The 12265-nt window shown below is 34.1% G+C and overlaps 1 protein-coding gene across 1 annotated transcript; it reads right to left on the bottom strand.

Moving 5' to 3' along the window:
* Positions 1 to 592: 592 nt before the first annotated feature.
* Positions 593 to 1798, bottom strand: LOC100253691 (early nodulin-like protein 9). Its single transcript, XM_002278984.4, has 2 exons — positions 1438 to 1798; positions 593 to 1331 (listed from the first exon to the last, which is right to left on the bottom strand). The coding sequence occupies exons 1-2, from the start codon at positions 1640 to 1642 to the stop codon at positions 865 to 867; spliced, it is 672 nt and encodes a 223-aa protein (XP_002279020.1). The 5' UTR covers positions 1643 to 1798; the 3' UTR covers positions 593 to 864.
* Between the last annotated feature and the right edge of the window lie 10467 nt (positions 1799 to 12265).

Raw genomic sequence — 12265 nt, 5'->3', positions numbered from 1 at the left:
CACTTCTAATATTTTTAACACTTAAATTTTTTTTATCCTTAAGTATTAGAAAAATTAGAAACGTTTTTTAGAGTCATTGTCAGACGCACTCTAAATCTCTTGAAATTCTTATGTCTATATAAAAGTTTAAGGTCTGTTAGGTAATTATTTTCGAAAACAATTTTGAAAAACGGTTTTTGAAAACGATCATGTGATTGAAAACTTAAAATGTTTTTAATAATTTTTATATTTAGTGTTTTATTTTTAATTATTCCACATGTTTATATAATTATTTCTTAAAACAGTCTTAGAAAATAGTTTTTAGTTATCAAATACATTTTTTTTGTTTTTTTTGTTGTGGAGAACAAAAAATTGTCCTCAAAACCAGCTTCCAAACAGACCTTATTATTTGGTTTTAAAAACATAAACAAGAAGTGTATCCAAATCGAGGCTGGTTACTTGTTTTGGAGAATTTTTTACTTTTTAAAAGAACTCATGGTGCGTTAAATTGATGTTTTGAGTTTACGTTCTTACGAGATCCAGCCTGCAAAACACTTCCAATAACAGAATCAAACAAGCCCACAAATCCTTTGGACAGAAACAAGAAAATTCGTGCTTTCAGAGTGTAAACCCATTTTATTTCCTTATTTACATTGTACTTACATAGTGAATATAATCATCAAGCCAATGTAGATGGTCACCGTCAGCTTATTTCTCTATTGTAACAAATATATCCCAAACACCAAACCATTCTTGAATTCCCATTTCAATCCACTGGGAGCAAGGTTGGGGAAGAATCATAGACGAAAACCCCAAAAAAAGAAAAAAAAAAAAAAAAAAAAAACCAATACACAAAGATGGAAATCCAACTCTTGCTGCAAACCTTCAAGCTAGAAGAAGAGATGAACCAACAAGAGCTCCGATGGAACCGATAAAACTGATAAATACCGATGAAGCTCCACTTGGAGAAGGCTCCTCACCTCCAGGAGGTGGGGAGGGGGCTATCTGCACCAACCCCTCAGGTGGAGAAGGAGATTCCTCGCCTGCAGGTGCCGGAGATGGGACTATATCTGTTGATCCAGATGGTGGGACTATATCTGTTGATCCAGATGGTGGGGAAGCAGGGGTTAAAGATTCCTTGCTCCTCTCTGCAAGAACAACCACCACTAGTTTTTCATTCTTGAGACAGTTATCTACTACCCCACTTATGAAGTAGTGAGCACCAGACTGATTCAACTTGAAAGTAGTGTGCCCATCCTTGTGCAGTTCCAGGGGTGTTGCCGTGTTGCAATTGTTATGATCATCCTTGTTTACATAGAGCACCGAGTCGTTGCCAGCCGGGTAAACAAACACTGCAGTAATCAAACAGAAAATGGAATTAATCTGAGCATTGTATGGTGAACAATGAACTTCCCAGAAAGCCTAGATCATTGATCAAACTATGATGAAAGGACTTACGCAGAGAATCGCCCCTTTGAAACCGATTCCTTTCCGCCCATTGGTTATAGCTGAGTGCAGCATCAGCAGGAACAGACCAACCATTTGGGCCTCCAACTTTGAACTCAGTCGCACCAACTTTCTGCATCAGCAGCAAGAGACTCAGGAGCCCCAACACATGTAATGCCTTTTTCAGGTGATCTGATGTGAGAATGGAATCAGCCATTGGAAAGAGAACAAATGGGCAGTCAGAATGGAGGATTTTTGAGCTGAAAGCAGTAGTGTCAGATTTGGATGAAGCTAAACGGATGACATGAATGGCATCGTTTGTCCTGGTTTTGTAGGGGCAGGTAGCAAGAACTCTGCAAGCTGTGGCAGTGAAGCTTTTGCTTCTTTTTGTTATTCTCCTTTCTTTTGATTTCTTGGCTTATAGTGCAAAGCATATGGACACTTTTCTAATCAGAACCATGTTATTCTGTTGAATCTTTTTCTTAACGTATTTCGTGGGGTTATGCTTTACTTGATCATCATCAAGCATATTCATATCTTGTGCTTCGGGTAACTTTGATGACATCTAATCCTGGAAGTTTGAATTCAAATTTGCTTGAAGAAACAAATCTTCCATGGCAGTTCTTGTTAGTGATCTGATCTGCGGATTAGCTCAAATCTTCTTCTCCCAGAATTTCATATATAACACTCAATTCCCAGAAATTTTGCAATATTTCCCCCTTAGCACATTGATAACTTTTCTGCTTTAGCGCTTTTGACCATGGCAAAAAGTGATCAAGAGCAAGTCCTTCACTATTTTGAAATCCACTCTTTGTAATCACTGAATTTAATTAAGCAAATTGCGATCGTTCTCCTTGTTTTAGCTCCTGAGAGGCTGTGGACAATTAAAGAAACACAGAATGAACATGAGAAAAGGTCACATGCAATTGGGTCTGCTTACATAGAAAACTGTGGTTATTTACAGTACCAAAGCGAGGTAGTAACTTCACTTTAGAAACAACACAGAGATGATAATTCCAAAAGATCGACTTAAATTTGAAGTAGTTCTATATGCTCCTTTCCTATTCCTTCTATGTTGTTGAAACCAAAATTTTTTTGTTGCTTTCCTGATGTTAGCTCACATTTGTAAAAGTATTTTAACAATGTTTTCAATGATATTAGTAGATGTTATTTAAACCGTTGCTTTTCGATCTATATTGGCATTTTATATAGAGGTTATAATGTTATAATCTATGTTAGCAATAGTGTCCCTGCCCATGATGAACTAAAATTAATGTGGGGTTGACAGCTTTTAGAAAAGATAGAATTTTTTCTCATTCAAACACAAGAACAAATTGGAATAATGGAGAGGAGAATTCCTTTTAGGTAGGAGGGTTCCTTCTTTAACTCTTCATCATTTTTCTCTTTGCTGGTCATCCCTCTTAACCTTTTGTGTTACATTATACGGGAAAAGTGATGCTAGAATGTAGCTTAACCTCTTAAAGGGGTTGAGCGTAATGGAGGAATTTCTTAGTTGAGGGCCACCGTGTAAGGCCCTAGGGCCCCATGTAAGGCCCAAGGGTCTGAAGGGCTCTGCAAGTTCGAAAGGATGAGCTAAGTGAACTCCCCTTGCAATATTCAATTTTTGTTAGATTCCTATTTGGAGATCATACGACGAATACAATTCCTCAAGTTGCCATGAAGTGACACTTCTTCCAATTGAGGATTCATTCACCACATGTCTCTTGAGGACTTCCTTCAAATTGAACAAACAATCATCACGAGTCTTTCTAACATTAAGATCATTTATGAAAACCTCTATTATCATTCTTAATATTTAACATGCACATCTAAAACATGAAGATGAGATCAAGTACGTCTCGTGAAGTTGTCTTGAAGTGACACTTCTTCCAATTAAGCATTAGGTCATTCTCAATACATATTTTTAGGACATTCTTCAAATTGAACAAAACAATCATAAAAAATCTTCCCATAGGTTGTAAGATCTTCGATCTATGAAAACCTCTATCGTCCTTTCAACCATACCACTAAAGATATTTAACATGCACATTTGAAATGGGATGGTAACATTAATTACACAAGTTGAAAGACATCCTCTTGTAGGTGTAAGTATCAATTGGTCATACAAAAATGGTCTTTTTTGTGATTTACCAATGTTGTGACTATTTGGAAGTAACCCAAGTGCTCATCCAAAGAGCAATAATAACATAACCATTTTTTTAAAGAGGGTATTTAGTAAATTAACTTAATAATTTAATTTAAGTCATTAAATAAATTAAGTATGTTTGATAAAATAACTTAATATTACAATGTAAAATAAAAAATAATTTTTAGTATTAAATTAAAATAGTTAACTTATTCTTAATTTCAATTTTTTTTTATTTACTCCTATTTATTGAAAGTATATTTTATAACTATGATTCTACATTCACAACTTATCTTTTAGAGTAAATATTTTTGTAGTCATCCTATGTATCTACAATTCTTTATTTTAAGTATGAATATGTAACAAATAAATTTATTGCATAAGATTAGTAAAAATATAAATATTAATTAAAATTAATAATGCTAAATACGTCAATTTGATGATTTAGACTAAAATTATAAGTTAAATTTGTCAACTAACTTTAATACTTAAAGTAAGAAAATAAGTAATAAAATTTAAGTCATTGACTTATAAACTATTTAACTTAAAGTCAATTTAATCATTAAGACATAATATTGAGTTTCACCGAATACCCACTAAGAGTTAAAATGGTAATAGGAAGTGATCATTTTGGTTATTGAGTTTAACTTCTTGTAATGTACACAAAGACGCCAAACTGAATAAGAAATCAATTTAAAACAAAAATCTACAAAACTAAAATAAAAATTATACTACATGCAACCACTATTTTTTCCTCATAATAACTCATCCAATTTTATGAGAAAAGATAAATTTAATATAGAATATTCATTCAAAAATTGAACATAAAAAAATCATAAAATTTAGATAAAAAATGAACTTACTACAAATTTCCAAATTTTTTAACCTTTTATCATACAACAAAACCAAAATAAACTAACTATCATCACTTTCAAAGAAAATTTTCAATTCCAACTTCATAACATAATATATGTTCATCTAAACATCTACAAAATCAATAATTTCAATTAATTTTAAAAATAAAAATTAGGATTTGATACTTTTTCCTAAATTAAAATTTTAAAAATTGATGGATTAATCTTAAAAACAAGAAATGCATTTTTAATGAACTACCTATGAGTAATCAATAGAGCGCAACTTATTAAATTTTTACCATTTTCTTAACAACTAAATATAATTAGAACCCCAAGGACTATCAAATTACTAATTTCCAAATTAATTAGATGATGATAACTAATACACTAGAAAGATGTCCTTCCCGATCCTCTCGTATTAAGGAAAGGTCTTCTCAATGCTCTAATACCCACATTGGATATGGACTAAATTGTCTCGCAACGTTTTGAACTTGACTCACATACCGCTTTAAGGGGTATACAACCTAACCCTTGAATATACTACAACCCTAGATGGTATAGAGTAGACATTGAGGTGTCAAACCTTTTAGTCAAAGTGATCTCTTGGGGAAGATCACACTTGTTATCCCTAGAGTAACTTTTATCCATTGAGCAATGACCCTTCCACTCAGCACCATTAGATCACCAAGGTCGACTTCATCCTTGAGTGACAAGTTGGTCTTGTAGTCAAACTCCTTTCTGCCTTTGCACTTGAGAGCCAATTTCCATATGACCTTAGGAAACATTTGCATGCCTTTGTTACCTCTTGGGAGGCCTGTGCTCCATAAAAATTGTCTACTTGAGATTATCCCTTGGCCTAGAGGTCTTGACACAAGTTTAGATTTTTATATATTCTAGAGTGGTATCTCACTTATGGCTTGAACACTCTTGGAAAGAGACCTTCTTCGCCCTCCACCTGAGTTGCACATGAAAGGCCCAAAGTCAAGGAAACTATGGTATTTTTGGCATATTTTGCAATGTATTAAATTACTATTTTTTAAAATTATTACTTTTTCCGATGATTAAGACCCAAAAAGGTTCTCACGATTTTAAAATACGCCTACATGATTAAGAGGAGTTCATACTTATATAACGTAAAAAATTTTCTTCCCTATTTTGATGTGAGACATCACAAACACCCCTCATGTCAATGTGGGACATCATAATTGACATTTTTATTTCAATTATTTTCTAGCTTAAGAAACTTTTTAGATAAATACTAGTTCTTTATTGAAGATTCAAGGTTGTTATTCGTTCAACCGAATAGTCATAAGTCTAAAAAGGGTTGAGTAAAAGCAAAATAGTTTTTCTAATAAAGTAGGGTTGAATTGGAAGTTTTAATTGAGTTAAAAAGTTTTAATTAATTTGGAATGAATTTTAAATTGAGAATTAAAAAAAAAGTTTCTAAATAATAAAAATAATTTGGAAAGGAATTTTAAATTAAGGATTTAAAATTAAGAATTTTTAAAAGAATTTTTTTTTTCAAATCTTTTTTAATTTAAAATATGAAATCTTTTCCAATCCTTTTAAAACTCTTAAGTTTCTGAATTCCTTTTAGTCAAATATGATTTCTAAATTGATTCCAATTCCACTAGGTTTTTTCTTATATATACCTTACTTAAATATGTTTTTTTAAGGGGGAACACATCGAGAGAAACTCAACCTCACTTGCCCTACTATTCCCAATCTCTCAAGAAGGATTCAAAGTGTTTAATCTTTGGTTGTTAGAAGACCTGCATCCCTTCAACGAGGATGACGAAGATTCATTGGAGCAATTAGAGATTATTGCATCTCGAACGATAATCAAGTTGTAGGTTTCGAAGAGTAAGCCTTTAAGTAAAGCAGCCAAGTAATTCTGTGTAACTTGATATCATAAAGTGAATTTAGATTTGGGGTTTTAGACCTTGTGGTTTTTATCTCTACAATTAGTGTAAAGGTTTTTTACATAAAAAATTCTTGTGTTCCTTTCATATTTGTTTGAGTTTGGATATATTTTTTTTGTTTATCCCTGATATCTCATAAGTTAAAATTTGGTTATAATATTCAAAGCTTATATTATAATCTTTTTAAATACATTCATTCACCCCCCTTCTAGGTAAAATTTAATTTATGTGTTAAAGTATTATATAGTTATTGATTGAGATGGATGAATGAAGTTGAGTTTTTGTTTTGTATTTCAGCTTAGATTGTAACCCTTCTAGAATCTATCTCAAATTCTAGTATTGGTGCTTGGGGGAGATAATGAGCTATTGGAGATGAAACGAAGATTTAAAAAGCTTGGTAGTTATGTAAATCCGAATATAAGCTATCTTACTAATATGTTTGAAAATTTTATTTTGTTTTTAATGGTTTTCAATGATGTTCATAAATAGGTGAAATATAAGCTATAAAAAACTAGGAAGATGGTGGAATGGAGAAAATTAATGAGGTGAAAATAGAAGGAGATGGAGAGAAGGAAATTAAGAACGATGATACATGTTGATGTGGGGAAGCAATTAAGTTAAGTGTCACCCAATGTTTAAACATGTATAAATAACCCTAGTTAATCCTTATATTATTATCTTATGTATTACTAGGTTGATGAAGGAAGCTTAATTGACATGGATAAAGTTTTTCAACAAATGAGGATAGTGTATTTGATTTGTGTAATTGTGCGAGTAGTAGTAGTTGTTCTTTGTTCGTGAAATGTGCAGTGAGGGATGGAGAAGAGAGTGAGAATCCAAACCTTGCAAGCATAGGGTACCAAATTGTTAAGAAATGTGGAGGCATTCCTTTGGCAAAAATGGCTTTACGGGGTTTGCTTTATTAAAAAAAAGGATGAACCTAGTTGGGTCCTCCTGAGAAATGAATTGGGATCAACTTACATTGGGAAAATTGTAGTTTATCTGCATTGTATTTGTCTGACAATGCATTGCCATCTTACTTAAAACAATGCTTTGCACTATGTTAACTTTTCCCGAAAGATTTTGGTTCAACTCTGGATGGCACATGGCTTGATAGAAAGGACGGACATTGACAATCAATATATCAATGAATTAGCTAGTATTGTGATCTTTCTTTAAAGATGTTTTTCAAATAATACTAGGAGTCTTATATAGAGTCAAAAATGTACAATCTTGTACATGGTTTTGCATCATTGGTGGTGGAATCTAAGTATCTCACTCTAAATTTTCAGACTAAGAGCATTTTTTTGAAGATTCATTGCGTTTCATTTTTGGGTAGTCATTGGCTAGAAAAGGAACCAAAGATTGGAAGACTCTGGGCTTACCTAATGACTCATTCGTTCCTAAATCTGTCTTATGATACGAATACATACGAGTGCAAGATTTAAGTGATTCAAGTTTTGAGGTATTGCCAAGTTCCAACTGTAAGCTCAAGCACCCAAGGTATTTGAGCCTAACGAGCAGTAAAAGGATGAAGAAACTCCCAAATTCCATTTCCAAGTTGTATCATTTGCAAATATTGTTGCTTCGTGGATATGAGAGGCCCTTGAAGAATTGCCTATAGGTATGTGGAAGTTTATGGGTCTAAAGCATTTGGAGATAACCACAAAATAAAGGGTTCTTCCATATAGAATTTCTGTTTGAAGGGAGGCAAAGTTTGACAGCCCTTGAAACACTGTGGATTATGAATAGTCCAAGACTGGTGTTTTTGCTGAAACACTCAACTTCATTGAATACCCTGGCGACATCCGATTGTGACCACCTTAATTCGATGAATGAAGAAGATTACATTCAAGACTTTAGAAGCCTATAGATTTTGTTAATTAAGAAATTACCAAATCTGGAGATGTTGCCAAGGTGGCTTCTGCATGGGCCTGCTTCTATTGCTCTACACAGTATAACCATTAGACATTGTGGCAACTTTAGAGCATTGCCTGAGGAGAGGCTGCAAAATCTCAAATCACTCCATATTCTTGAGATCGAAGATTGCACTCAATTATCAGCTCTGCCAGAGGGGATGGATAGCCTCACTGCCTTGAGAGAGTTGAAGATTCAAGGTTGTCCCATATTGCTCAAAAGATGCAAACAAGGAATAGGAGAAGATTTGAACAAGATTGCTCACATACTTAGCATATATTTTGGGTGGTAATACAGTAAGATAGAAATATTCTATTCTAGAATTTTCCTCATAAATTATTCTTCTATTTTGATGGGTATATATATCTACTGCATGCTTTTAATTTGTTGCACCCATTAGCTTCTTGTAGTTCCTATACAAATATGATTTAAGTTATGATATCTCAGTAGATGCCACAGATTTAAATTCGTTGCCAACTCTTATTGAAGGGGATTGTCTTTTCTTTTTCCCATGATGTTAGTGATAAACTTTCTGATATTATTAAAAACTAGTGGTCTATCTGAGAAAAAGTGGTTCAACTGAAAGTGGATCATGCTCATATTCTAATTTCTTTTTTTGGATCAAGAAGAAACTGAGCTACTCTGCCATTGGGTAAGTTATTATGTAACAAAAGAACAACGTATTCGTAGATTACAAATCCAATAGGTCTCATTAGATTGTCTTGATAGACTTCAGTCAAGCCTTTCAAGCTTTCAAATCATCTTGTTTTGGTGATAATTCTTTGGTCCATTGATCTCAGACTCCACTGATAGAATTAGCCCAAAAGGCATACTACCTTTTAAACAATGCTAAAAGTCCCACAATAGAGCTTATTCGAATCCTTTATAGTTGCCTTAACCACAACATCATAGGAACAACCCAATGGCTAGCTCTACACAAAGCCCTTTATTCTCCAAAATACTTGAATTTATGCTTTTTCGGAAACAATGGTAGAACTGGGCCAATGAGGCGTTCCTTTGGCAAAAATGGCTTTAAGGGGCTTGCTTTATTAAAAAAGAGATGAACCTAGTTGGGTCCTCCTGAGAAATGAATTGGGATCAACTTACAGCAGGAAAATTGTAGTTTATCTGCGTTGTATTTGTCTGACAATGCATTGCCATCTTACTTAAAACAATGCTTTGCACTATGTTCACTTTTCCCGAAAGATTTTGGTTCAACTCTGGATGGCACATGGCTTGATAGAAAGGAAGGATATTGACAATCAATATATCAATGAATTAGTATTGCGATCTTTTTTTAAAGATGTTTTTCAAATAATACTAGGAGTCTTATATAGATTCAAAAATGTACAATCTTGTACATGGTTTTGCATCATTGGTGGTGGAATCTAAGTATCTCACTCTAAATTTTCAGACTAAGAGCATTTTTACGAAGATTCATTGCGTTTCATTTTTGGGTAGTCACTGGCTAGAAAAGGAGCCAGAGATTGGAAGAGTTTTAGGAAATTTGAGCCATATTCATACCATTTTATTCCTAATTAAGACTCTGAGCTTACCTAATGACTCATTCGTTCCTAAATCTGTCTTATGATACGAATACATACGAGTGCAAGATTTAAGTGATTCAAGTTTTGAGGTATTGCCAAGTTCCAACTGTGAGCTCAATCACCCAAGGTATTTGAGCCTAACGAGCAGTGAAAGGATGAAGAAACTCCCAAATTCCATTTCCAAGTTGTGTCATTTGCAAATATTGTTGCTTCGTGGATATGAGAGGCCCTTGAAGAATTGCCTATTGGTGTGTGGAAGTTTATGGGTCTAAAGCATTTGGAGATAACCACAAAAATAAAGGGTTCTTCCATATAGAATTTCTGTTTGAAGGAAGGCAAAGTTTGACAGCCCTTGAAACACTGTGGATTATGAGTAGTCCAAGACTGGTGTTTTTGCTGAAACACTTGACTTCATTGAATACTCCGGTGATATCTGATTGTGACCACCTTAAGTTGATGAATGAAGAAGATTACATTCAAGACTTTAGGAGCCTATAGATTTTGTTAATTAAGAAATTACCAAAGCTGGAGATGTTGCCAAGGTGGCTTCTGCATGGGCCTGCTTCTATTACTCTACACAGTATAACCATTAGACATTGTGGCAACTTTAGAGCATTGCCTGAGGAGAGGCTGAAAAATCTCAAATCACTCCATATTCTTGAGATCGAAGATTGCACTCAATTATCAGCTCTGCCAGAGGGGATTGAAAGCCTCACTGCCTTGAGAGAGTTGAAGATTCAAGATTGTCCCATATTGCTCAAAAGATGCAAACAAGGAATAGGAGAAGATTTGAACAAGATTGCTCACATACTTAGCATATCTTTTGGGTGGTAATGCAGTAAGATAGAAATATTCTATTCTAGAATTTTCCTCATAAATTATTCTTCTATTTTGGTGGGTATTTATATCTACTGCATGCTCTTAATTTGTTGCAACCATTAGCTTCTTGTAGTTCCTATACAAATATGATTTAAGTTATGATATCTCAGTAGATGCCACAGATTTAATTTCGTTGCCAACTCTCATTGAAGGGGATTGTCTTTTCTTTTTCCCATGATGTTAGTGATAAACTTTCTGATATTATTCAAAACTAGTGGTCTAGCTGAGAAAAAGTGGTTCAACTGAAAGTGGATCATGCTCATATTCTAATTTCCTTTTTTGGATCATGAAGAAACTGAGCTACTCTGTCATTGGGTAAGTTATTATGTAACAAAAGAACAACGTATTCATAGATTACAAATCCAATAGGTCTCATTAGATTGTCTTGATAGACTTCAGTCAAGCCTTTCAAGCTTTCAAATCATCTTGTTTTGGTGTTAATTCTTTGGTCCATTGATCCCAGACTCCACTGTTAGAATTAGCCCAAAAGGCATACTACCTTTTAAACAATGCTAAAAGTCCCACTATAGAGCTTATTCGAATCCTTTATAGTTGCCTTAACCACAACATCATAGGAGCAACCCAATGTCTAGCTCTACACAAAGCCCTTTATTCTCCAAAATACTTGAATTTGTGCTTTTTTGGAAACAATGGTAGAACTGGGCCAATGAATTGGTGATTATGAGAAATGAACCTCTATCAAACTCAACATACCCTTTAGTGCAAATGGAATATTCCCGGCGAACTGATTGTTAGACAGGTCCAAAGAAACCAACTTGTCGAGATTCCTTTATTCACATGGCTAATGGTCCACGGAGATGATTGAAGCTCAAATTCAAGGCTATTTGTAAATTCTTGATATGACCAGTCCATGGAAATACCACTTAGATATGTAGTGGTACTCCATGCAGCTACCCTCCTCTAGTTCTTGTAAAAAAATGAGATTCTTGTGTCTCCTAGGAGTCATTGCCTTAGACAATCAAGTCAATACTTTTGAATTTGGAAAAAAATGATCTCTCTTATGTCTTGCCTCTTTTTTTTTCCCTGTCGAATCTCTTCTAGCCTTTTGGTTACATACTATTTTTATGGTGATGCACAAATGCCCCTAAGGAATTGACTTGGGGTTTACAGTGTAACCATAGCTGATGCAAGGAGTGGCTAATCCACCATCTACCTATGTGTTCTCTGTGAAAAAAAATCTACCACTCGTGTCCACAGGGAACACAAATCCACCACCTATGTTCACGTGGAACACGATGAAATGACCCATCTTGACTGTGTTTGTTAGGCATGAGGTGGTTGGGACACTGATGGCCGACCATTAGCTGCCCATTACCCTTTGCCTGGTATGTTCCTACATATTGCTCAAGTTTTTGTCGTCAGATTAGCATAGTTAGTGATTAACACTCAAAAGTGAGAAATTTTCATACTATAAGTCCGATTTTAAAAAGTATTTTGAGTACTGTTAATTCATTCTTCTTAGCTTAAGTATGTGCCAAACCCACATTTAAGGACTTGCTTATTTATCTAGATGAAGAGTAGAACATGAAAGTTTTAATTTTAATTTTAATAAAA

This window comes from Vitis vinifera, chromosome 19, assembly GCF_030704535.1.
Source record: "Vitis vinifera cultivar Pinot Noir 40024 chromosome 19, ASM3070453v1".
In the NCBI taxonomy this organism is placed as follows: Eukaryota; Viridiplantae; Streptophyta; class Magnoliopsida; order Vitales; family Vitaceae; genus Vitis; species Vitis vinifera.
The sequence above is the reverse complement of the archived record's forward strand: the minus strand, read 5'-3'. Positions and strand labels throughout refer to the sequence as shown.

Coding starts and splice junctions, on each gene's coding strand:
- LOC100253691 (XM_002278984.4), bottom strand. CDS start 1,642: ATGGCTGATTCCATTCTCACATCAGATCACCTGAAAAAGGCATTACAT. Junction 1,332..1,437: donor TCAAAGGGGCGATTCTCTGC/GTAAGTCCTTTC, acceptor TGATTACTGCAG/TGTTTGTTTACCCGGCTGGC.